General features: G+C 26.7%; 1 protein-coding gene across 1 annotated transcript; it reads left to right on the top strand.

The window, feature by feature from the left end:
• The first annotated feature begins 16,042 nt into the window (after positions 1 to 16,042).
• Positions 16,043 to 26,777, top strand: LOC128965178 (cholecystokinin receptor-like). The gene is made up of 5 exons (XM_054311831.1): positions 16,043 to 16,060; positions 16,108 to 16,264; positions 26,152 to 26,352; positions 26,417 to 26,641; positions 26,737 to 26,777. The coding sequence occupies exons 1-5, from the start codon at positions 16,043 to 16,045 to the stop codon at positions 26,775 to 26,777; spliced, it is 642 nt and encodes a 213-aa protein (XP_054167806.1).
• The last annotated feature ends 72 nt before the right edge of the window (positions 26,778 to 26,849 follow it).

Below are 26,849 nucleotides of genomic sequence, written 5' to 3'. Positions count from 1 at the left end.
TATTGCAATAGTGGGTCAAATCAGCAAAATATTTAACTATTAAATAAGTTTTGTTTTTATTTAAATAATTAAAAAACATAATTATTACATAAGCTAAATTATTGAAAACTTTCCCTATAATAAACAAATGCTTATATACACTAATATTTCTACATTAAATAATTTTATATTGAAGTCAAGGATAACATACATAATTAAAATATATTGTAAGGGTATATTATTTGTTTTACTCCGAAAAAGTATTTCAAAAATTATTCTTATTTTTATTTGTTAAAAATTTATAACAGCACTAAAATGTTATACAGAAAACCTAAAGGTAAACACCTTGTTTTTAAGGAAATTTTATTCAATATTTTAGTGTTAAAATAATGCACTAAAATGTTATAGAAAAAATTAAATAGTAAACTCCCAGTTTTAATAGTGATTAAAACCTGACTCAATGTGACACACTTTTTATGAACGTACACTTTAGTATAAATAGAGGTGTCTCTCAAACACCAAAATCAGTTCTCCACTTGGAGTCATACTACGTGTATTGCTTTAGAGTGAATTAATAAAAGTATTTGCATATTACTTTGTGTGTGTTTACTTTCTCGACGCGGACCAATCGTTGGACATCTTAAGGGACGCCTTCAGAATACATCCATAACCACGCGGACGTTAAACAACTATTACGTAAGTAAATATTTTTATTATGAGAACTCCGGCACCGTACCGTATACGGGGGCATCTCACACCCGAACTCTTATTGGAACCTACGGGTGAACCTACGGGTGAACCTACGGGTGAACCTACGGGTGAACCTACGGGTGAACCTACGGGTGAACCTACGGGTGAACCTACGGGTGAACCTACGGGTGAACCTACGGGTGAACCTACGGGTGTACCTACGGGTGAACCTACGGGTGAACCTACGGGTGAACCTACGGGTGAACCTACGGGTGAACCTACGGGTGAACCTACGGGTGAACCTACGGGTGAACCTACAGGTGAACCTACGGGTGAACCTACGGGTGAACCTACAGGTGAACCTACAGGTGAACCTACGGGTGAACCTACGAGAGTACGAGAGTACCCAGGTGAACCTACGAGAGTACCTACAGGTGAACCTACGAGAGTACCTACAGGTGAACCTACGAGAGTACCTACAGGTGAACCTACGAGAGTACCTACAGGTGAACCTACGAGAGTACCTACAGGTGAACCTACGAGAGTACCTACAGGTGAACCTACGAGAGTACCTACAGGTGAACCTACGAGAGTACCTACAGGTGAACCTACGAGAGTACCTACAGGTGAACCTACGAGAGTACCTACAGGTGAACCTACGAGAGTACCTACAGGTGAACCTACGAGAGTACCTACAGGTGAACCTACGAGAGTACCTACAGATGAACCTACGAGAGAACCTAAACTAACGACATGACAGAGACACTGAGGTATGCAATATTTTAGGATAACATACCTATAAGATAACCTACCTATATTGTAATCTGATTATAAGGAACCTACTCATATAGTAAACTATCTATAATGTAACCTGCTTATATGGTAACCTATCTATAAGGTAATCTAACTGCACGGTAACCTATCTATAGTTGTCTGCCGATATGGTAGTCCATCTATAAGATAACCTACCTGTATGTTTACCTACCTATAAGATAACCTACCTATACGGCAACCTACATATATGATAACCTACTTATGGGTTAACTCCTATAAAGCAACCTACGTATATGGTAATCCATCTATAAGGTATCCTATCCTGAAGGTAATTGCATACCCGATGACATGTCCGTTGTCAACTACAAACATGAACACGGTTACTCCCGTATAGTAGGAGTTACCCGACTATGTCGGGGAACAAGGGGATCCGCTCGCCCCTTAAGCCACACACCACGAAACCGACCGGGTTGAGAGCCCAACCGTAAGGGCCGGTGGTATATTACCGAGTGTTTTGGTTTACATAAGTTAGTTTAGCTTAGTCCTAAATGTCAGTAATACCCCACTTCCCCTACATTTGGTGAGCAACGATGAGGGATCAAATGATACCCGAGACTGGCGTTGAGTCCGAGCCGAATGGCTTTGGGCGTAGCCAGTATTCAACATAAATTATAGGCCTGTCCGAGCATGATGTCTTAGGGCGTTGCCTATAATACATTTATCACTACGTAGTATGGAACCACAACCTTCAACGTCATATGAAAGTCCAGACTTTGCCCCGCTTAGCAAAGAAGAAATGGACGACTTCTTCACTACATTATCTACATACGATAACAATAAAATATTAGAAGAGATGCACTCACTCGGATTTGATGAACTATCTTCTGGAACGTCACCTATTTCGAATACAGATATCGATGCGATTTATGGTGAGTCATCACCAAAACGCATCAAAACTGAACCTTGTGATGAAACCATTACTAATATCAATGCGGGTGTTGAGCCAATTGTTCAATTTGTTGAAAATTTTCACGGCTGTTATGAAAACGAGATAACAGTTAAGACCGAGTCTGACCTACCCCAGGTTTGGGATACTGGTCTGCGGGCACCAGTGGATGGTAACTGGTGGCTATCTGATCAGTTGAAACCTGTAGATATACATTGGATGGAACAACTTAAACCTGATGTCATCACCGAATATTCACCAATAAATCCAAAAATGGCACCAACGGAAATTTTACTGACCGATAATTGGCACACATACGACACGTACGTTACAGCTGTTGGTATCTCGTCAAGAGAAATTGTCATTGGACTCAACACTGGATATCTATACGTTTACAGTCTCGACGGCTATCAATTCCGTTTATCAATGGTAGCGACAACTGATGAGGTCACATGTATAGTTCCACTCAACGACTATGGGATGTACATAATTACTGATAATAGTAACATATACTATTTTAATGCAAACACGTATAACATTACAAACATCGGTGAAGAGCGTGTAGTTTCACTACAGAAAACCGAGTTTGGCATACTAGGGATGACATATGGAGGGCGATTAATCCGAATCAATGACGGCAATATTCACGACGTCACTTATGAAATTATTGGATATTTGGCAACAGGAGTATCAGATTTTAGTATACTATCTGCTCGTCGATTCTTCTATCCAAATGACGGACTTATCCTACTCTTACAAAATGGCGAGAACGTGGCGTTGATTAGAGTTTATATTGAAAATCACTCATTCAACTATGAACTTATATATCAGACAAGATTGTTATCATTCGACAACCAACCGCTTAATTTATACACAATCGGGGAAATGAAGATTGTAGGCGTTGAACTGTCAGAAACTGGACAACTGCTTTATAGCTTTGACGTTAAAGCTATGTTACAATCAAAGATGGAATTTCAAACCTATCGATTACCAGAGTCCCACGTTAGGAAAATAGCCATCGGAGCCGGAGAAATGATGGTTGTATGTGATTGTAATCTAATATACATTTACGATATGCAGTTCATGACAGTCAAGTATACCGTTCAGATGGAAAATTTTATAACATTTCTACAGAAATATAAAAACCGTTTAATGATCACAGGGCTAACCAATGGATATTTGCTAATAAACCGCTTACCACAAACTGGAAAATGTTGTACCCGTTGTGAGAATTTTTTGCCACAAATTATAAATGGGTTTCCTAGTGGATTTATCGTTTGCCAACATAGCTTTATTCGATACAAATAATTTATATAACCTTATATTTGTATTTCTTATAATAATTAAAATTATAATAAATTTGGTGTTGGATTAATAAATAGTATTATTTATTATAGACTGTATGTGTCCGAAATATTTTCCGTACGGGAAACCGAGGAATAACACCTGTTATTCTTACTGTCCTTTTTGTCATATTTTGGTTGACGACAATCTTATGCTATTACATTGTCGTGAGTGTAATAAACGTTTGAGTGAATCAAAATTCAACGAAGACCAACAAATTGCCGAAAGTTATTTATACATCTTCAAGTATCTGCCGATCAAACAGTTTGAAGTACGTTCCAAATACTTGATTGATTTCAACAAAGAAAAAGTATTTAATTGTGTGGATAGTTTATACAAACTTATTAACGCAACCAAACGTGGACTTATATTCATTTTGCCATTAAATTTTCCAATACCAAGATATGGTAGAAAACAGTTTATAAACGAGTTCTATTCATTGATAACCGAGAAAGTAGACTTACTACCAACGTTTTTGGACTCACCTCTGTTGGATCATACGTTTTTCTTAGAAGCTATAACTGAACCATTAATTCTTGACGTACGCAACGATCGAATAACTGCTTAATTGTCGTAAGCAGAACATTTTAATGCCGTATAGAATTAGAATACACGGAATTTGGCAAGACATTAAACTAACACCTGAAGAACTAGTTACTGTAGCTTCAGGATTAAATAATAAAAGAAAGCAACTCCTTGGAAAAAGGTCATATAATTGTATAATCATATTTTGTAAAACTTATAACCTTCAATTTAAAATCAAAAAACGTCAGCTAAGTCCAGAAGATTATTTCATTCAACTGCTAATACCTTCCATGAAAATTTGTTTGTCGGTTATAAGTACATCATATACCAAAGCTAAGCGTTTGTTAGCATACAAATTACATAGAGAATATACAAAACAAATCACATATTTTATAGAATGAATGAACGATTTATATCGGATTTAAGATCATTTGATAATTCAAGATTATACAGTTTTAATGAATGCTACAGATATGATCTTTTATATATCCCATCGGAGACGACTACCCGTCAAATACCAGCGTATACACATTCTTGTTCAGCACATCCTGATTGGTTATATTCGATCTTTCCGTCGGAACCAGAATATACACCGGATATAATTAATAAAACACCCATTAACACCGAACATTTAAACTATGCTAACTTCAAAACAAAATTGGTTGATAAAAATTATATAGGTGGAAGGGTGACATCATTATCAGTTAATGACAACAACCTCAGTATCGGAACGAACTATGGTACGATATATAATTATATACCATCTACTAATGACGGACTGAAAAAGTACTCCTTACTTGGGCCGATATACGACATTAGTAGCTCCGATCGCGGCGAATCTATGCTTATAAGTTCTGGAAAAGCAATTGAACAAATAAGAATAAACAAAGTAAATATGGTAACGGGTGGATACAACTTTTTAAAAATATTTCACACTAAGATTGGTATCTTAGCAGTGTCAAAGGAAGGAATTATATTTGAAATTATTTATGATGGAACACATCAAGCTCACATATTTCAAAGAATACCTATTTGCATCACTATTGATAACGTCATTTATGCGGAAATAAAGGACGACTCTTACGAAAATTGCGTTTTATTAATTCTATCATGCTGTAATTGGATTGGCATCCTGAAATTAATAAAAACTAATATCGGATTCGCACCTATTATAATACTTGAGAAACAAATAACTCGTTTTAAAAGTATGCTATTAATGGCCGCAACAAAAGACTATCTCTTTGTTACGACAGAAAAGTTAAGTCTAGAACCAGGTGATTTGGCGACTACAATATTGGTTTACAAATGGGAAAACCTAAAAAGACATTTTGAAGCTTTTCACGAAATCATAGTACCGTTTGACCCTATAGGCGAAATGGAAATTATTAACAACGTACTAGTTGTTACATCTCAAATATACAATCGTACTATAGTATATGACACAAAATCGTTTGGAGTTGTCTATAAAATAATGGTTGAGAAGGACTACGATAAGATGACTATTATTGACAACAAACTAATAGCCGCTAATAAAAAAGAAATAATTATTCGTAATTTACCTTTTATGTATAAAGTATGCCCCGATTGTAAACTAACTTATGCAAACTTTCTCGGCGACCCTTGTATTTTATCCGGCATTAAAGCCTGTAAACACTATTTTCTCAAAAAACAATGATTTAATAAATGTATACTTTCTTTACAAAATTTAAAAAAAATAATAATAAAATAAAATAAAAAGGTGATGGGAAACAAACGTGTTTATTTTATTCTACTATTGGTAATTAACAGCGAGATTGTTGACATCTTACATAGATGTCAGACAGCCAAATATGATCATGTTACCAGTACACCGGATGTCTTCGTAACTGTCAAAGATGGTAGACAAGTTAACCCGATAGACATACAGAACATACTAAAAAACAATCCAAATTTTCATATTACTAATGGACGAATATATGATCGTAACAGTGGCAAACATGTAGTTATACCTAAAGACAGATTAAATGTTTACATACCACAAAAGATATATTCGAGAGATAATACTTATTTGAACGATGAATCAATTGGTACGTCAACAACAATAGTAACGACTGTTAAAAGAAGAAAGCCACCACTCGAGGATAATGAAAACTATTACGATGATGATTGTAACCTACTTACCGATGATAGTCCACTAATCAAAGACTTTTCAGAAGATAAATATTTAATAATTCCTGGCCTAATAATATTACCCGTTGGTAAAGAAAATGATGGAAAGGCTTATAAATGTTTTATGAAATTATTAGAAGAACAAAATCTTAGGGAAGTTGCCGCCGCGAAGTCAGCAGCGGAAACTCGGGGAACAAGTACCATTACTTCTAGTAAATTATATTTTCCAGAAGTAACAATGTTTCCCGATGAAGACTCGGTGACAACGAAACCTTCAGAAGCAACGTTAAAACCTACTGATGTATCGTACATACCAACTACTATCGACAATCATAAAACAATTGTAAAATTGTCGGGAGAATTACCTAACGTTTTAATTGATAAAATAAATCCACAAACAACTACGACAGCTCGTAGTACAACTGTAAAGAATTATGGAAAACTTTTTGTACAGAAAACTTATGAACTTCAACCAAACCTTTTCAAAAATAAAGAATTTATTACAAACTCTGCAGCACATGGATTGTATTTTGTAGAAACAGGACGAGCATTTAAATTCAGTGATTATTGGATTCAGTACATGAAAATCAACTTACCCGTGTATAATAGTCAGCGATATTCAAAAATATATAACGAAATAAAGTCTAATTGTGAATCGTTCACTTTAAGAATTCAAGATTTCGTTTCTGGCAGAGAAAATTATATAAGTAATAATTGCCAATATTTGGAATACGATTTCAACGCTATAATGGAACCAATGACAAAATTCATAGAAGAGAGACATGAGTTATTTAATAAAGTTAATTACAACAGAAGAAAAAGAGAGTTAATTACATTAACGGCTATTGGACTTGCCGGTATTGCTACTTTTGCTGCTGGATTCTTTTATGGGAAAAATAATGAAGGCTTAGAAGATAAAATTAACGATCTTAGTAAAGAAATTCATAAAACTAATAAGAGAACCCATTTGTTACAAAATGCACTTATTGGTTTAACAGAAGCAACTAACGCACGTTTTACAGTAATAAATGAGAGAATACAAATGCTAGCTAATGTTACGAAACAACAGATGCAAAATATGGATAAAAAATTGAAAGATTTCAAAAGTGCAATGAGAATTGAATTTCAAAAACGAGACATACTCGATATCATTCGTGACTTTAACAACAAACAATTTGAAAAATTACAAAATCTAGTTCTAATGGAGTTGGAACAATTGAACTATTATGATAAAATGTTCATAGCATTAAGAAAAGGATATATCCCAAGAGACTTGATTGATTCGCTCACCTTAACTGAAATGCTGAATCAAATCGATAGTCAACTTAATGGCAAATACAAAATAGCCATTGAACAACAAGACCAAATACTTTTTTATAGTTTACCATTCACGAAATACTTGATTAGAGATGAAATCAATGCCAATACGAACACTACTCAAAAGTATCTTTATTTAAAAATAAAAATTCCGTTAAAACATCCAACAGAGCAAAATCAATTTCGCATTTACACACCGAATAGTTTGCCGTTTCCCTGTATAACAAATCACTGTCAATTTAAAGGAGTAATAAATTCTACATTAATGTCATTTAAATTGGATAACACTGTGTGGTTGCTTAACGAGATATCCAATCAAGTGGACGAAGAAGCAGATCTCACACATTTCAGTTGTACACAAACATACGACGAACAACTTTGCTTTACTTTCTCACCCGAACTTTTAAGAAGCCCAAATATGTGTACGAAAGCAATTACTCAATTTGTATCAAAGGATATAGCAAAATATTGCGATTTAATACCCAGGCATGTGGACGACTATCGTGTAATAAAATTAAACAACTATCAATACATGTTACATGGAAATGTAGTAGACACGTATTACGAACATTGTGAGAACGAAGCCACGGTACAACATAACTTAATCGAATGGGCTACCATAGTAAGTGTACGTAAAGGATGTTACCTATTCATACCGAAAACTAGACAGAAGTTATACGGACCCTATTCTGAACCTTTAACTGGTTCTATGGACTATACCAATTATGCTTATGTGTCAGCTTTAATAGACGAATTGTCGAAGAAAATTGATTCAAAATTGGAAACAAGATACCTACTGAATATTACCTTAGAGCCTGAGAGTGAAGACAATAACACACAAGTCTGGGATGCCATGTTGGAAAAACTTAATGATGGAAAAATCGAAGAATACGGTGCCATTGCAATTCAAATTACAAAAAACTTGTCTCAACAAATGTATGAATTGTCAACTAACTATAAGTCATTCACATTCAGAGGCCGTTTTTGGGGAATGTTTGCATTAATTGGTGATTTATTACACACATTATCCACATTAATCGTAATCTTCGGAACATTAACATATACGAGATTTTTCGGTATAATGGGAGTTGGTTTAACCATAATCGAACCACGGCCAGTACAGGCATTTTCACTGATACCAGATATATCTATATTTCCTGCTGTCAGCTTGGAAGTGATGGATTCAGCAACAGCCATATCGTGGGTTATTAGAATCGTTATGGTCATTATTTTTATGTTACTTATGTCAATGCTGATATCAACACAATGGTTCCGTACAATTAAGTTTTCAACGCATTATGGAAGATATTCGACGACTGAAACACCATATTATCTATATTTAATTGAACTTAACATACCAAACGAAACCGCGTTTTTCAGATACAAAAGTATCGAAAATATTTTTATAAAACTTCCAATAACAAGTATGCCTATGAGTCGTGTGTACGAAGTCAGATGTAAAAATCCTGTTGTATATTGGTATACAAAAACAGTCAACAAAAATAAATCGCTTGTATTATCTGATACTTTGCATATGATTGGCTATGATAAGGATGGACAGAGAGTAAGGGTTCGAAACCAAAAAATAAGTATTCCACTTTCTGATATTGAATGGACATCAAAGCCAAAGCCGGACGCTCTTCAAATTGAATGTAATTATGGATGGTGTTACGTTAACATAGTAAAAGGTTATCATGTATCAAGTCAATTGGCGGAAGTAAATAGAGACCACATACCACTGCGATTAATTGACTCAGACAACGATGATACTAACAAAACCTTGTTGCCCAAATTAGCTCTAAGAGATTATAGAACCAAAACACTCGTGCACTAAACACTCGCTAATCATAACTAATAAAAAAATAAAAATAAAAATAAATAAATAAAACTATCAAAATAACTAGATTACTATGGAAGGAAAGAGTTTTCAAGATAAATTTCATCAAACCGAGCCGTCAGCTCTGTATGACGACTTGAACTCGGTAAGCTTTGGCGAGACACAGGAAACACAAGGACAAAATCCTGTACCTCCACCGCCTTCATTGAGTTCTCGCGTCAGAACACAATTACCAATACTTAATCCTAAATCATATAATGGTACTACAAACCCGACTATTTGGCTTAATCACTATGACTTAGTGGCTGACGCTAACATGTGGGACGATACTATAAAGTTGAAAAGAGTTATTGGGTCGTTAGAGGGTGCTGCCCACTTATGGTATCAGAATCAGCGTATCATGAATAAGATCAACAATTGGCAACAGTTTAGAACAAATCTAATTAATAATTTTACTAATACAATGCACAAAATTCTGGTGACTCAAGAAATATTTGATGCAACCCAGAAAAACTCCTTTGATGAATATTGGGAAGAAAAGTTTGGTGTAATTAAACTAACCAACCCGGGAATGACAGACACTGAGATAATTTCTAATATGTTGAATGGTATGGTAGGAGATTTGAAAGACGAAGTGACGGACAAAATGATTACTAACCCATGTGAGACGGTCGAAGAATTTAAAGGACTTGTAAAACGAATTTGTGATGTCAGACTTTATCAACGAAAAGAAGCGGGTAAACGAAGAGTTCGATTCAATTATAATCCTGTGGATAACCGCCCGAAAGAACAAAACGCATTTCAACAACAACAATCACGGGAAATGCAGCAAATGCAAGAAAATATTAGATACATGAAACGTTTAATGTTGAGAGGAAATCAATTTGCGCCCAAAGAGCCTGTGGAAATATCGGAGACTAAAGAGGACACTAAAGAAGAAAAGCGACGCTCAGACACTAATTGGACTAAAACAGTAAAATGTTACAAATGTAACAAAATAGGCCATATTGCCAGAGATTGTCGTGTTAATAACAACAATAAGGGAAACGGGTGGCGACGAAATTAACTGAGGAGAATAATTTCGTCCACCTTGACCGGTCTCCTCAGGATTCGACAACGCTTATCAAAAGAAAAATTAAATTAAATAATATACATGTAACAGCAATTATAGATACAGGATCAACAGTATCTATAATTAACTCTGAACTATTAACAAGGTTAAAAGAACAGCCAAAAGAAAGGAAAGGCAAAGAAATATTACTATTAAATAACAAACGCTATGAATTAGGACAGTACGTTAAATTGAATGTTGAAGTCGACAATGAGATTTACATTCAAGATTTCTACATATTCGATGAAATCAAATATTCAGCACTTCTGGGTCTTGATTTTTGCAGAAAATCAAAATTAAAGCTAGACTTTGGAAATGAAGATCAAATCGATTGGATAAACTCAGATTTTATAATACAGGAACCAGACTCAACCCTAGAAGTAAGGTTACGTCAAGATTATCACATTCCAAATGAAACAATGACTAATGCTAAATGTGAGATTGACACAAGTAATCTACCACCTAATACACAATTTGGTTTCCTTAAACCAGTTAAGAGACTGTATGACGATTATCAGATTGTAATACAAGAAACACTTATTGATTTACAAAAACCAATAGATGTCATTTTATACAATTCGTCAAAAGCTAATAAATACTTGTGTAAAAATCTCAAAATAGCCTTAATGTACCTAATATCATACCCTCAATACGGATGCGAAGAGAATTATATGATTGAAAGCGTAGATGATAATAAAAAACAGTTTCATATCCTTACTACTGATAATTACAAGAGACAAAAAATGTTTAGATTGCTTGAAAAGAATAGAGATCTTTTTGGAGAATCTGTATTACAATTAGGTAAAGCTGTTGATGTTGAACACGAAATTAAGCTAACAACTGAAGAACCAGTACGTCTACGCGCTTATAGAAATTCACCAAAAGAAAAAGAAATAATACGACAACAAGTAAAAGAAATGTTGGATGCAAATGTTATCGAGGAAAGTAAATCACCATATAGTTTTCCTGTAGTATTGGTTAAAAAGAAAAACGGGAAAATTAGATTTTGTGTCGACTACAGAAAACTAAATTCTATTACAATCAAAGATAGACATCCTTTACCATTGATTAACGACGCTCTCGCAGCTCTTGAAGGAAGTAAATACTTTACTGTTATGGACCTATTAAGTGGATATTGGAATATTCATGTAAAAGTATCAGATAGACCGAAGACAGCATTTATAACACCTGATGGCTTATATCAGTTTAAAGTGATGCCGTTTGGTCTTACCAATGCACCGGCGACATTTCAACGATATATGCAAAAAGTTTTAAGAAATGTATTGTATCAATTTGTCGTAGTATATTTGGATGACATAATAATATTCTCCAATACATTTGATGAACATCTACGACACGTGGAAAGCGTCTTGAAATTAATTAGAGAATATGATCTACGACTAGGCATTGAAAAATGTGAATTTCTTTGCAAAGAAGTAAAATATTTAGGACATATAGTTTCATCGGATGGAATAAAGCCAGATGAAGACAAAATAAAATCAGTTAAAGCATTCCCGATACCTAAGAAAGTTAGAGATGTACAAAGCTTTCTTGGACTAGCAAATTACTATAGAGTGTTTGTACAAGATTATGCTTTTGTAGCCGAACCATTAACAAACCTGTTGCGCAAAGATGTTAAATTTAATTGGGATATTAAATGTCAAAAAGCATTTGATGAACTTAAAAATAGATTAATTACTGCTCCAATACTAGCACAATATCAAGAAGGTGCCCCTATTGAAATATTCACTGATGCTTGTGGCTATGGCATGTCAGCAATACTAGGACAAATTCAAAATGGTAAACATGTCGTCATCAGTTACAACAGTAAAATGTTTAATAGTGCACAACTAAACTATGGTATCACAGAAAAAGAATGTTTAGCTATAGTATGGGCTGTTGAAAGGTATCGACATTACATATATGGCGAACATTTTGTGGTATATAGTGACCATAATCCACTACAATATATTAGAAATTTGAAAAACCCAAACAGAAGATTAATGCATTGGAGAACAATACTCGAAGAATATGACTTTGAAGTAAAATATAAGAAAGGAAAATTACATAACAATGCTGACGCATTATCAAGATATCCATACGAGGAACCAGACGATTGGGAACCAGTAATACCAGTACTAATAAATCCTACAATAAACATAATAGAGAAACAAGATAGTGATAAATGGTGTAAAGAATTAAAAGAGAAAATAAAAAATAATCAACAAAGTAAAAGCTTAAGCAAATTCATTATTGAAAATGAAATTCTATATAGGATAAGTTATGATGATAATAGAAATAGGAGGCTACAGTTATGCCTTCCTAAAGAATTAAGACGACAAATCCTACAAGATTTACATGACAATGAGTTGTCCGGAGCTCACTTAGGATTTGAAAAAACATATGGAAAAATCAAAGAGAGATTTTTCTGGCCTCACTGTGAAAAGTCAATCAGAAAATACGTAAACAACTGCGAGTCATGTCAGTTGAATAAAGTCGACAATAAACTGGAGAAAGGAATGCTGCAGCCTATCGATGCCAATGAACCATTTGAAATTGTCGGAGTAGACATACTTGGGCCTCTCTCTCCGACGTCAAAAGGCAGTAAATACATTATAATAATGATTGACTTATTTACAAAATGGATGGAGACAAAGGCAGTGAGGAATGTACAAGCCATTACTATAGCGAAATGGTTTGTTGATGAAGTTCTGGCAAGACACGGCGCCATTAAAAAAGTGTTAACAGATAATGCCAGATACTTTATATCAGACTTTATGGAAGAAGTCTTTAAGTTGACAGCCTCCAAACATGTGAAAACCACACCATATAGTCCACAATCGAATGGAACTGCAGAAAAAGCATGCGGGACTGTAGCTATGATGCTTAAAAATTATGTTCAAGATAATGTTACCAATTGGGACCAGTACTTACCCAAAGTAACATTCTCGTATAACGTTAGTAATCATAAAGCTACCAAAGTTTCTCCTTTTTCCTTACTATATGGAAGAGAACCAAAAGTACCAATTGACATATCTTATGATCTACCGCGTGACTTTGCATTTGGTACTAATTATTTAAAATATATGGAGGAGACAAGAAGATTGGTTCAAATGAGAATTATAGAGGCTCATAATGATGGTAAATTCCGTTATGATGCTAAACATCGCGATGTAGTATTTGAGGAGGGTGACTTGGTGTCACTACATATTCCTCACAGAGAGATTGGTCTTAGTACAAAATTATTAAGCCAATATATTGGCCCTTATAAGATAATTACGCGGCACAGTCCACTTGTATACACTGTTCAAAGTGTACATAATCCAAGGAAAAAGTTTAAGAAAGTACATATAAGACGATTAAGAAAATGGAACAATGAAATAATTCCTGAATTGGACAGTATTGATGAAGTAGATAGTAACAATGCTAAACATATTACTACACTAAATGACAATGAAAATCAACTGGACGATGAAATTGATAACACGGAACAACAAACAAAGCACAATAATGATCAGAAAACGGACAACGATTAAAATTTATTATAATGCATTATTGGTATTTTATAGATTTAAGTTTACATAATGCATGCATTTTTTAAGGTGAAGGGATTTTATAGTAATATTTTATAAATAGAAAATTTGTAAACTAATGTGTACATGAGTTATTAGTGTTACACATCTGAGGACAGATGAAGACTTGAAGGGGCGGAAATGCAATAGTGGGTCAAATCAGCAAAATATTTAACTATTAAATAAGTTTTGTTTTTATTTAAATAATTAAAAAACATAATTATTACATAAGCTAAATTATTGAAAACTTTCCCTATAATAAACAAATGCTTATATACACTAATATTTCTACATTAAATAATTTTATATTGAAGTCAAGGATAACATACATAATTAAAATATATTGTAAGGGTATATTATTTGTTTTACTCCGAAAAAGTATTTCAAAAATTATTCTTATTTTTATTTGTTAAAAATTTATAACAGCACTAAAATGTTATACAGAAAACCTAAAGGTAAACACCTTGTTTTTAAGGAAATTTTATTCAATATTTTAGTGTTAAAATAATGCACTAAAATGTTATAGAAAAAATTAAATAGTAAACTCCCAGTTTTAATAGTGATTAAAACCTGACTCAATGTGACACACTTTTTATGAACGTACACTTTAGTATAAATAGAGGTGTCTCTCAAACACCAAAATCAGTTCTCCACTTGGAGTCATACTACGTGTATTGCTTTAGAGTGAATTAATAAAAGTATTTGCATATTACTTTGTGTGTGTTTACTTTCTCGACGCGGACCAATCGTTGGACATCTTAAGGGACGCCTTCAGAATACATCCATAACCACGCGGACGTTAAACAACTATTACGTAAGTAAATATTTTTATTATGAGAACTCCGGCACCGTACCGTATACGGGGGCATCTCACACCCGAACTCTTATTGGAACCTACGGGTGAACCTACGGGTGAACCTACGGGTGAACCTACGGGTGAACCTACGGGTGAACCTACGGGTGAACCTACGGGTGAACCTACGGGTGAACCTACGGGTGTACCTACGGGTGAACCTACGGGTGAACCTACGGGTGAACCTACGGGTGAACCTACGGGTGAACCTACGGGTGAACCTACGGGTGAACCTACGGGTGAACCTACAGGTGAACCTACGGGTGAACCTACGGGTGAACCTACAGGTGAACCTACAGGTGAACCTACGGGTGAACCTACGAGAGTACCTGCAGGTGAACCTACGAGAGTACCTACAGGTGAACCTACGAGAGTACCTACAGGTGAACCTACGAGAGTACCTACAGGTGAACCTACGAGAGTACCTACAGGTGAACCTACGAGAGTACCTACAGGTGAACCTACGAGAGTACCTACAGGTGAACCTACGAGAGTACCTACAGGTGAACCTACGAGAGTACCTACAGGTGAACCTACGAGAGTACCTACAGGTGAACCTACGAGAGTACCTACAGGTGAACCTACGAGAGTACCTACAGGTGAACCTACGAGAGTACCTACAGGTGAACCTACGAGAGTACCTACAGATGAACCTACGAGAGAACCTAAACTAACGACATGACAGAGACACTGAGGTATGCAATATTTTAGGATAACATACCTATAAGATAACCTACCTATATTGTAATCTGATTATAAGGAACCTACTCATATAGTAAACTATCTATAATGTAACCTGCTTATATGGTAACCTATCTATAAGGTAATCTAACTGCACGGTAACCTATCTATAGTTGTCTGCCGATATGGTAGTCCATCTATAAGATAACCTACCTGTATGTTTACCTACCTATAAGATAACCTACCTATACGGCAACCTACATATATGATAACCTACTTATGGGTTAACTCCTATAAAGCAACCTACGTATATGGTAATCCATCTATAAGGTATCCTATCCTGAAGGTAATTGCATACCCGATGACATGTCCGTTGTCAACTACAAACATGAACACGGTTACTCCCGTATAGTAGGAGTTACCCGACTATGTCGGGGAACAAGGGGATCCGCTCGCCCCTTAAGCCACACACCACGAAACCGACCGGGTTGAGAGCCCAACCGTAAGGGCCGGTGGTATATTACCGAGTGTTTTGGTTTACATAAGTTAGTTTAGCTTAGTCCTAAATGTCAGTAATACCCCACTTCCCCTACAATATAAAATTTTTATGTTTAGTTATATAATCTATTTATTTTTGTATAAATAAACTTAAATTTCAAATGATTATTGATTAATTAATTAATATTTTTGTCAAATAGCAATATATATATATAATATAATATAGTATATCATTGTTTACATAAAATAATAAATAATAGAAAATAATATATAATTTATATATATATGTAGTTTTATTTAAGTTTATATTTATATATTACTTTTTTAATGTTGAATGAATATTTTTTTTATAAAACTATAATAATCAAATTATTTTTTTTAAAATGTTTTTTTAAACTTTTTTTTAAAAAACTAATTATTTATTTAATATATTTTTTTAATAAATAATTTTATTTCTTACATAAATTTGTTGGTAATAAATCAGTATAATTTAATTTAAACTATTAATAGATATAATATATATATATAATTTAGTATTTATTTTAATCAAATTTATTTATTTTTTTAAATTTTAATTTGTTGGAGTTATTGTTTTTAAATAATTAATTTAGATTATTTATAGCGACTACATAAATAAAATAATCTTATGAAAATTTTATGTATTTAAATACTTATAAAAAAAACTAAAAATATTATACATTTACTAAAATTAGTAAAAAAAATTTAAAATAAATATCAGTTTTCACTCATTATATATATATATACAGTATATTAATTATATACAGTATATAATTATAAAGTAATATGAAATTTTATATTTAATTTTATTAATTATTAAAAAATAAATAAATATTTATAATTGAAATATTTGTTTTTTTTCGATACACGTGTGCATATAAATATAGAAAATTATAATTTTATTATTATTATTATTATTATTATTTTAACATTATTTGCTTAAATGATAACTTAATCTGTCGATACATTAAAATCTTAATATAATTTATTTATAATTATTAGTTAATAAAAATCTATAGTAATAAATCTATTAATAATTTATATATTATAATTTATACATAAATTTATTGAATTATATAAATAATAATATACACGTGTCGTTGATTATCGATAGATAATTTATAATGCTAATTTATGTATATATATATATTATATTTATATAATACATAACAAATATTGGGGGAAAAAATAATTTTTAACATTTGAAATTTAATATTTTTTTTTAAATTTTCAACTAGCGTTGCCAAAGTCAAGTTTTATTTTTTCAAAAAATAATTGTTTAAAAAATAAAATAAAACTAACGATCCAATAGTATACAAAAAAATATTAATCTTATTTTTTTAGAAAAAAATGATTTAATAATTAAAAAATAATAAAAAAATTAAAGTTTTACTACTAATATTATTAACATTTAAAATTGTCAAATCAATCGTCATGGAAATAAATCAGTAATTATATATATATATATTTATTTAAATTTTAAATATTGTATAAAAATAATTTTATTTTTAAAACATATTTACAATAATTTACATTAAATATCACAGTTTGTCAAAATCAAGATTTAAATTTTCATCAATTAATTTGTTAATTTTTTTTTGAAATTATTAAATACGTTATGATATGGTTTTATACTTTTGATATTATAATAATTTTTTTTATAAAAAAAACAAATATTAATTTTATAATATAATTTAATAATATCGGAAAAACTAATTCTTTAATTAATTTCAGTTAAAAAAAATTTAATCTTTAAAAAAATAATAATATGATTATTATTTAAAAATCTTATTAGATTTATATTATTTTTAATCTAATCTAATATAATATATATTTAAAAATATAATTTTTATATTAAATTTATGGAAAATATACTTAAAAAAAGATAATCAAATTTGTATGTAATAAATAAATGTTATTATTTATATATAAGTTATATTATTAGATTATATTACTATAAGATTATAATATATAATTAGATAAAAATTTATTAATTTTTTTTTGTTTAATTTATTTAATTTAATTTAAATTTATACTTACTTTAGACTGATATTATAACAAATATTAAAAAATAATATATATATATATATATATATATATATATATATATAATGTATATATACATTAGTACATTAATATTATGTTGATTGATAATATCAAATATCTTTAAATACTAATTAGTAGCTAAAAATAAAATTTTTATATATATTTAAATCCAATTAAACTATAACAACAACAACAAAAAATGTTTATTTTTTATGTTTAGTACAATACAATACAAAATTTATTATTTTTAGTTTTAGTATAATATTAGGTATAATTTATAATTATAGTATTATTATTATTATTATAGTTTATGGCAATTAATTTTCTATACTCTTAACACACTAATAGTTACCAACAACAAAAAAAAATTAAATATAATTAATTAAGTTTTATATATATATTGTATTTTTTTATTCAAGTAATACAATATTAATTAATTGCCTTTTTTTAAAAAAAAAAAATTGTCAATTAATTTCAATATGTGTTAGAGAGATGGGCAAATACAGTAGAAAGTTTCTAATAAATTTCTGTGAGTTAAAATTTCTAGAAAATATCAATTTATCATGAATAAATTTCTATAGAAATTTAACTGTACTATTAGACTATAGGATCCCCATATATTTAAAGCTATTGTAATAATAGACTACAATATATTAATTAGACATATTGAATATTATACTAAATAGTAGACTACTAAATAAAGGATACCTATATATATATATATATATATATATATAAAATAATTATAATTATTTAATAATAATTAATTTTGTAAAATTTTCAACTCGATCATTTTATTATATACAGTATATATATATATATATATATCATAGTTTAATATAATTAAATTAATTAACTATTTACTTTAACTATAACTAATAATTAAAATACTATTAATAATTTTTAATTTTTTTTTTAGAAACTTTCTAGAAATTTTTCTATTATTTTTATAAATTTCTCTCTCTCTTTTTTGTGCCAACACTAGTATGTGTATGTTATTAGTGTATGATATATATATATGTGGTTTAGTGGTTTAATACATAACCATTAAGTAATGTATTTTAACATTTCTATTATTTTTATTTATATATAATGTTAATCTTATATTTTATATATATATATATAATTATTGGGAATATTTTATATTTATTAAAAAAAAATCTACAAATATTTTAACGTTAGACTAAATATACAGTAAATAAGTATTAATTGATATTGAAAATCTAAAAATACTAGTTACTATGTATTTTATATAGAGATTATACTGTATATATATGATTTATGTACTATATTTTTTGATAATATTCAAGTTAGCGTTTAATAACATATTAATTTTATTATTATCTAGTTCAATTATTAATTAACAAAAAAATTAAATAATAAAACTATTTGAAAATTAACCTAATTTTTTTTTAATTTAGTTTATTTATTTTTCATTGAAATAATTAACAATAAAATCAAGTAAATAAATAAATAAATATCTAATTAGTTTATATTATTTATTCAAATTTTTTTTTATGAATTATTACTAATATTATATATAATTATGTTTATTATATTCTATGACCTATTGATATATATTCAACAACAAAATAAAATAATTTAAATAATTATTGAATTTTAGCTAGTTTATTTTTATTTATTTATTTATTTATTTTTGCGCATCTAGGACAATAGTGTATCTAATTAAATGCTAATTATATGATATATTGTTTGTTGAGATTTATATATTATATTTTTAGTTTAATTTTTTTTTAATTTTTATATAAATAAAAAAATATTTATGCATGCTTCAACAAAATTAATTGTACAAAAAAAATATATTTATTTATTTTTTTACCTAATACATTTAGTTTTCAAAATAAAAAAATTTTTCAATAAATAAAATTTCTATAGAAATTTCTATAGAAATTTTATTTATTTGATTTTTAATGAGTAAATTTCTATAGACTTTTATTTACATTAATTATTATATGAGATTATTATTATTATTTTTTTTGAAAAAATTATTATATAATTATAGTAATTATTAAAAATTTGTAAAAATATTTTTTAGATTTAAATGTTATTATTAGTGAATTATTATTATTATAACTTTGAATGTTAATTAAAATAATAATAATAATAATATTTATAGTTATAATAGAAATTGTTTCAATTCATTGATAACAAAATAAAAAACACTAATTAATATATTTATAGAAAATTTATTTCTCAGAAATTTTCCACAAAATTTTCGACTATTTTTTAGAAATTTCTGAATTTTTTATTTAAGTTTTTTTTAGTTTTTTTAAAACTCTAGTTATATTAGACTATATTATATGTTATTCAATATAAAACATTTGTTGAGCGCATAAAATTGATTTTATTTTATTTATTTTTTTAGAAATTTTATTTGTTGTAAATAATTTGCAAATAATTTAATACCATTTAACAACTAATATTTGACAATTGATCTATAGATTCATACATACAATATAAGTGTAACAAAAAATAAATAAATTTAAATCATTATAATGTTCACAAAATAATTTTTTCACAAAAAAAAATTATAGTCTATTAATACCTAATAAAATACATTATATTATTATACTAACCTTGAATATAATATATCGATAATAATCTGAATAAAGGTATCAAAACAATTTATTTTTTGAAAAAAATTTAGATTTTAATTATTATTACAATTTTTTAATTAAAAAAAAGCCACAAAAATTATTTGACTTTTTTTGCGATCAATTAATTAAATACTTAAAATTAAGTTTTTTTTAATTAAATTTAAAATATTCATATATTTAATTATCTATTCTTAATTATATAATATTATATCATATATATTATATATATATATATATATATATATATATGATTAATATTTTGTATGAATTATGAGTTTATGAATATAATAATAATTATTTTTTTAAAAAAATTTTAACATTTTTTTATAATAATAATAGTTAACATATTTGACATATTTGTCGCGCAATTTTTTAATACAATATACTATATATTTGCTATGTATTTGTAGCGTACAGTACTTTATATAYATATATATTGTATTGTAGGATATATATAATATATATATATATATATATATATATTATTTAAAGCGCGCAGGCTTAACATAAATATATACAATACTAAAAATAAATTATATATCTATATATACTGTAATATACCTGTATATACTGCATATAATATATATACTAAAATATATTTAGTATGTGTTTGTGTTGAAAAACATAAATATATTGAGAAAAATAAATCCTATAATCTATATAATACTAGTTTATTATAAAAGAATATTCTGTGTTATATATATATATATATATATATATAATTTTTTTACATATATATAAATATAGTTTATAACTACTAAACAACAGGGTGATTTTGACTTTTGAATATTGTAAATGAAAAACACTGTATATATATATATATATATATATATATATATATATATATATATTGATTTGAATTTTTAAAAATTGTTTTGTTTGTTGTTGTCATAGTCGAGTGTAAATTGTAAAAAAATGTATAAAATTTAGATATTTTTTATAAATAAAAAAAACCAATTTTAGTTGTGTTTTTTTATACTAGTGTTTTTCTATATATATATATATATATATATTAAAAATTATAACATCAAAAAAATAATCATCTAGTAACTTTTGTTTGTTTTTTTGGTTTTAAAAATTTGAATTGAAAATAAAATAATTTTTTTTAAGAAAAAATAAAATAAATGTTTGCTTTTTTTGTATTTAAATTGCTTATTAAAGTCTATAAATAACTAAAATCTACTGTTTATTGTATTATTATTATTATATACCAGTATATCAACAAGTTTTCAACTGTTTTATATATATATATATATATAAATTAATAAATAATTTATATATTTTTAATGTAATGTTAATTTATATATAATAATAAAGTTATAATAATAATAATAATAATAATAGTGTCAATATGTAATTAATATGAGTATTCAATATAAATAATACTATTATTTACTTATTAATCCATATATATATAATAATAATTAAATAAAAATATTTATTTAATAAATATACATATATTGTATTTACATACATAAATATATATATATATATATATTTAAAAAAATTATTACAATAAAACATGTATAATAATAATTACAGTAATAATTATCATGATTTTAATCATAATATTTATTATAACAATAATACTTTTACTAGTATTAATAAAATTAATAATAATTACATAAATAATAATAATAATTTTAATAATACATTAACAATTGCCCAATTATTGATGGATTTTTTAAAAAAAAAAAATTAATTTATATAATTCAAATAATAACAATAATTATTATAAATTAAATAACAATAACGATAATAATAATAATTTACTAATTAATATAATAAATAATATTTCTATAATTACTAATATAAGTGATATTAATAATAATAATAATAATGATTATTATATTAATAATAATAATAATAACTATAATAATAATAATAATCAAACAATGATTTTCCCAGAAATATCTATTGACATAACAATTATTATACGTATAATTTGTTATATAATTATATTTATGATTTGCATTGTCGGCAACTGTGCCGCCCTATTGACACTATTATTAAATAATAGATTGAAATCAAATGTTACAAATTGTTTTCTAACAAATCTAGCTATTAGTGATATATTTTTAGGTAAGTGTTATAGATTTATATATATATATATATATATACTTATATATTAGTATTATTTTTTTAAATAATAATAAAATTATAATGAAAAAAATATATAAAAAATATTGTTATTGAAAATTCTAAAATATATAATTATTTACGATTTTGAAAACAATAATTATTTTCTATAAATTTATATACAATTTATTATTATTATTATAATTATTGTTTGTTTGTTTGTTTTAATTAGTAATTAATTTTGTTTTTTAAATTTAATTAAATTTTTTTTAATACTTGATTAAACAAAAAATTTATATTGTATTTTTTTAGTTTAATTAAACGATATTTTATTATAGATTTAATTATTTTTTTTGTCTAGACAATTTTTATTTAAAAAAAACTAATTATTATTTAACTAGTATAAGTAAACAATTATTTATTTATTAAAATAAAACTTTATTATTAAGCTAATTGTTATAATTTTTTTTTAATAATGTTATACAATATATATAAATATGTTTATTATATGCAGAAAATAATTACATTTTATTTTTAAATACTATTATGAATTAATTAAATATATTTTTTTAAGTATTAAATTATATATATATATAAAATAATTGTAATTCAAGATAGTGTAACATAATATTAATTCATAATATATATTATTAAAAATAAGTTTAGTTTATTTTTTAAAAAACATAAAATTAATAAAATAATAAAATCTGCAAAATTGAGATTTATTTTTTCAAAAAAATAAAATAATTATTTAGTTTAACAAAACATTTTACTATTTTTTTTATATAACAATACAAAATAATATTTCAAAAAAAACATTATTAAAATGTAATTTACATTATGATTATTAAAGTTATTATAAAATATTAACCATTTTTTTTGTTGCTAAATTAATCAAGTGTTAAATATATTTTATTTTTTGTTGAATAAAAAATTTCAATTATAATATACTACTGTATAATATATGTATAATTAATTATACTACCAAATATATATATATAATTGACATATTGACTATAAAATTAAATAGCTATTAATCATCATCATTATCAATTTGTTTTTAATTATATATATATAGATTCATTAACATACATGTAATTATAAAATATTATTACATGTATAGTATTAATTAGTTTTTAATATATTGAATATATATATATATTATATACACAGATATATCACAGATTTATTATAAAAAATTATTATTATTATTATTATTATATATATAAGAAAATTAAATTTAAAATTAAATTATTTAATAATAATAATATAGTATTAGATTAACAATTATTACTATATATATACAATTATTATGATATATATATATATATCTATATAAATATTTACTAATATAAAAGCATATTTTTTTAACTCTAAAAAATTATAAAATAACATTTATTACTACTGCTAATTAGTTTATTATTATTATTATTATCGTATTGTTAACATTAGTATTACTTAGTAGTATAACAGTATTATTATTATTATTATTATCAGTATTAATAAATTAAATTTTGAAAAATAACATATATATATATTTTTATTTTATTTTTAATTATATCATCTAGGTGTATTTTGTATGCCATTTACGTTAATCGGATCAATACTTAAGGAGTTTATATTTGGTGGTCTATTGTGCAAAATAATACCGTATATTCAAGGTATAGTATAATACAATATATTAAATATATAAAATAATTGTAATATTATTATTATTATTATTAGTGTATTTAAGATTATTATAATTAATATTTTTCTTTAAAAAAAAAATATTAGTTTTTATACATAATAATAATAATAAGTTTAAAATATATATACAGTTTAAGCTACTTATTTATGTATTTGACATTTTATTGTTAAATATTTATTATAATTTTTTTGTTGAAATAATATATTTTTTCATATTTTTTTGTTATCTTAAATTTTATTTAATATTTTTTCAAAAAAAAAAACATAAGTATTAATTATTTACAGTATTATTATTTTGTTTTACTAATGTATTATTATTATGCATAAAATTCAAATTTAATTAATTTTTTATTTAAGTGCATTGTGTATAACAATATTTATTTATTAGTTTTAAAAAAAATAATTTATTATTATTATTATTATTATTTTTAGATTTTAGGAAAAATTTGCTAAAAAATTATAATATGTGACGGAAAATATAAATAATTTTATTTACAAGTTTAAAATAAAAAATATTTTTTTAAAATTAATAAATAATAATAAAAAATAATAAATAAGTAGATATTTTCTGAATCTATAATATAATATCTAATTTTTATTTGATTCAATATTATATATATATATAGATTAATATAATGATATTATTTTATTATTAATATATTGAATTTTTATTGTTATTTATTTCGACTTAGAAGTATTAATATAAAAATAAAATTCAATAAATTTATTTATTTTGTTTAAAAAAAAATAATAAAATCTGAATACAGAAAAATATTTAGTTGTCTTATTTTATTATTAGTATTATTGTCACAAAAAAATATATTCACAAATAAATAAAATAGTTTATATAGAAATATTTTCAATAATAAAATAGTATTAAATCATATATATATATATCAATATATCTATATATATATATCAATATATCTATATATATATATATATATAATATAACAAAATTTGATACATTATTTACTTTACATATTTTATAATGTGATATAAATTTTATATAAATATATCATATCTACCGGTATATATATATATATATTTATATATACAGTATATTATAAAAGTTTAAAATAATATTTTTATTTAGCTGTTTAAGTGTACTTAAAGCGTGTCATGTATTGATATAATACTTTTATTATTATTTACAAAAAATAAATAAATAAATTGAAATATTTTTGAATATATATATTTGTTTATTATATTCAACATTTCCATCATATAAAATCAATATATAATATATTTTTTTCATTTATATATATTTATATATAAATAAAATATAATTTTTTATTTATATAAATTAATAATCACTAATATTTATGTTAATATATATATTTAGATATATAATAAAAATATAATATAATAATAATAAAACAAACTAAATAATTAATTCAATTAATTTGCAAATATATATATATAGCCATATCGGTTGGTGTGTCCGCCTGGACACTGGTATCCATATCGTTGGAAAGGTATTTTGCAATCTGCCGGCCCCTGGAGTCCAGACAATGGCAAACCCTATCCCATTCCTATCGTGTAATTACCGGCATTTGGTTAACTAATATCATAATAATGTTACCGATCTGTATATTCAGTCAACTATTGCCAACTAATCAAACAGGTATTCAAACAAAAAGTTTAATTTTTTTTATAATTTATTTATAAAAAAAAAATTTTATTAATAGGAAAGTACAAGTGCCGGGAACAATGGCCATCGGATACAATGGAGGAAATGTTTAATATATTATTGGTAACTGTGCTACTGGTAATACCCGGCCTGGTTATCATAACTGCCTATACAATGGTCAGCCGTGAATTGCACGGTATTAGCATATTTAGACCGGATATTAATGATAATGCTATTGATGTCGATGACGATGATGATGACAATGATGATAATGCTAGATATTGTAATAATAATAATAATAATGGCAGTGGTAGTAGTGGTAGTAGTAATAATAATACTAATACTACTACTAATAATTTATTAATGGTTGAACATAAGCACCGGGCTATAAAACAGCAGCAACTAACCCGGGTATTTAATTGTATTACTAGTAGTAGTAATACTAATAATAATAATACCGGTGCTAATGGTTGTAGCACTAGTGGTAGTAG

The sequence above is a fragment of the Oppia nitens genome, unplaced genomic scaffold (assembly GCF_028296485.1).
Source record: "Oppia nitens isolate AA-2021 unplaced genomic scaffold, nextdenovo-longstitch-racon4-pilon3 scaffold16_pilon_pilon_pilon, whole genome shotgun sequence".
In the NCBI taxonomy this organism is placed as follows: Eukaryota; Metazoa; Arthropoda; class Arachnida; order Sarcoptiformes; family Oppiidae; genus Oppia; species Oppia nitens.
The sequence above is the reverse complement of the archived record's forward strand: the minus strand, read 5'-3'. Positions and strand labels throughout refer to the sequence as shown.

What these genes read in the sequence shown, in the direction of transcription:
- LOC128965178 (XM_054311831.1), top strand. An exon ending in CACACCACGAAACCGACCGG is followed by an intron (nt 16,265 to 26,151) that starts GTTGAGAGCCCA and finishes ATATATATATAG; the next exon opens with CCATATCGGTTGGTGTGTCC. An exon ending in TGATGATAATGCTAGATATT is followed by an intron (nt 26,642 to 26,736) that starts GTAATAATAATA and finishes GTTGAACATAAG; the next exon opens with CACCGGGCTATAAAACAGCA.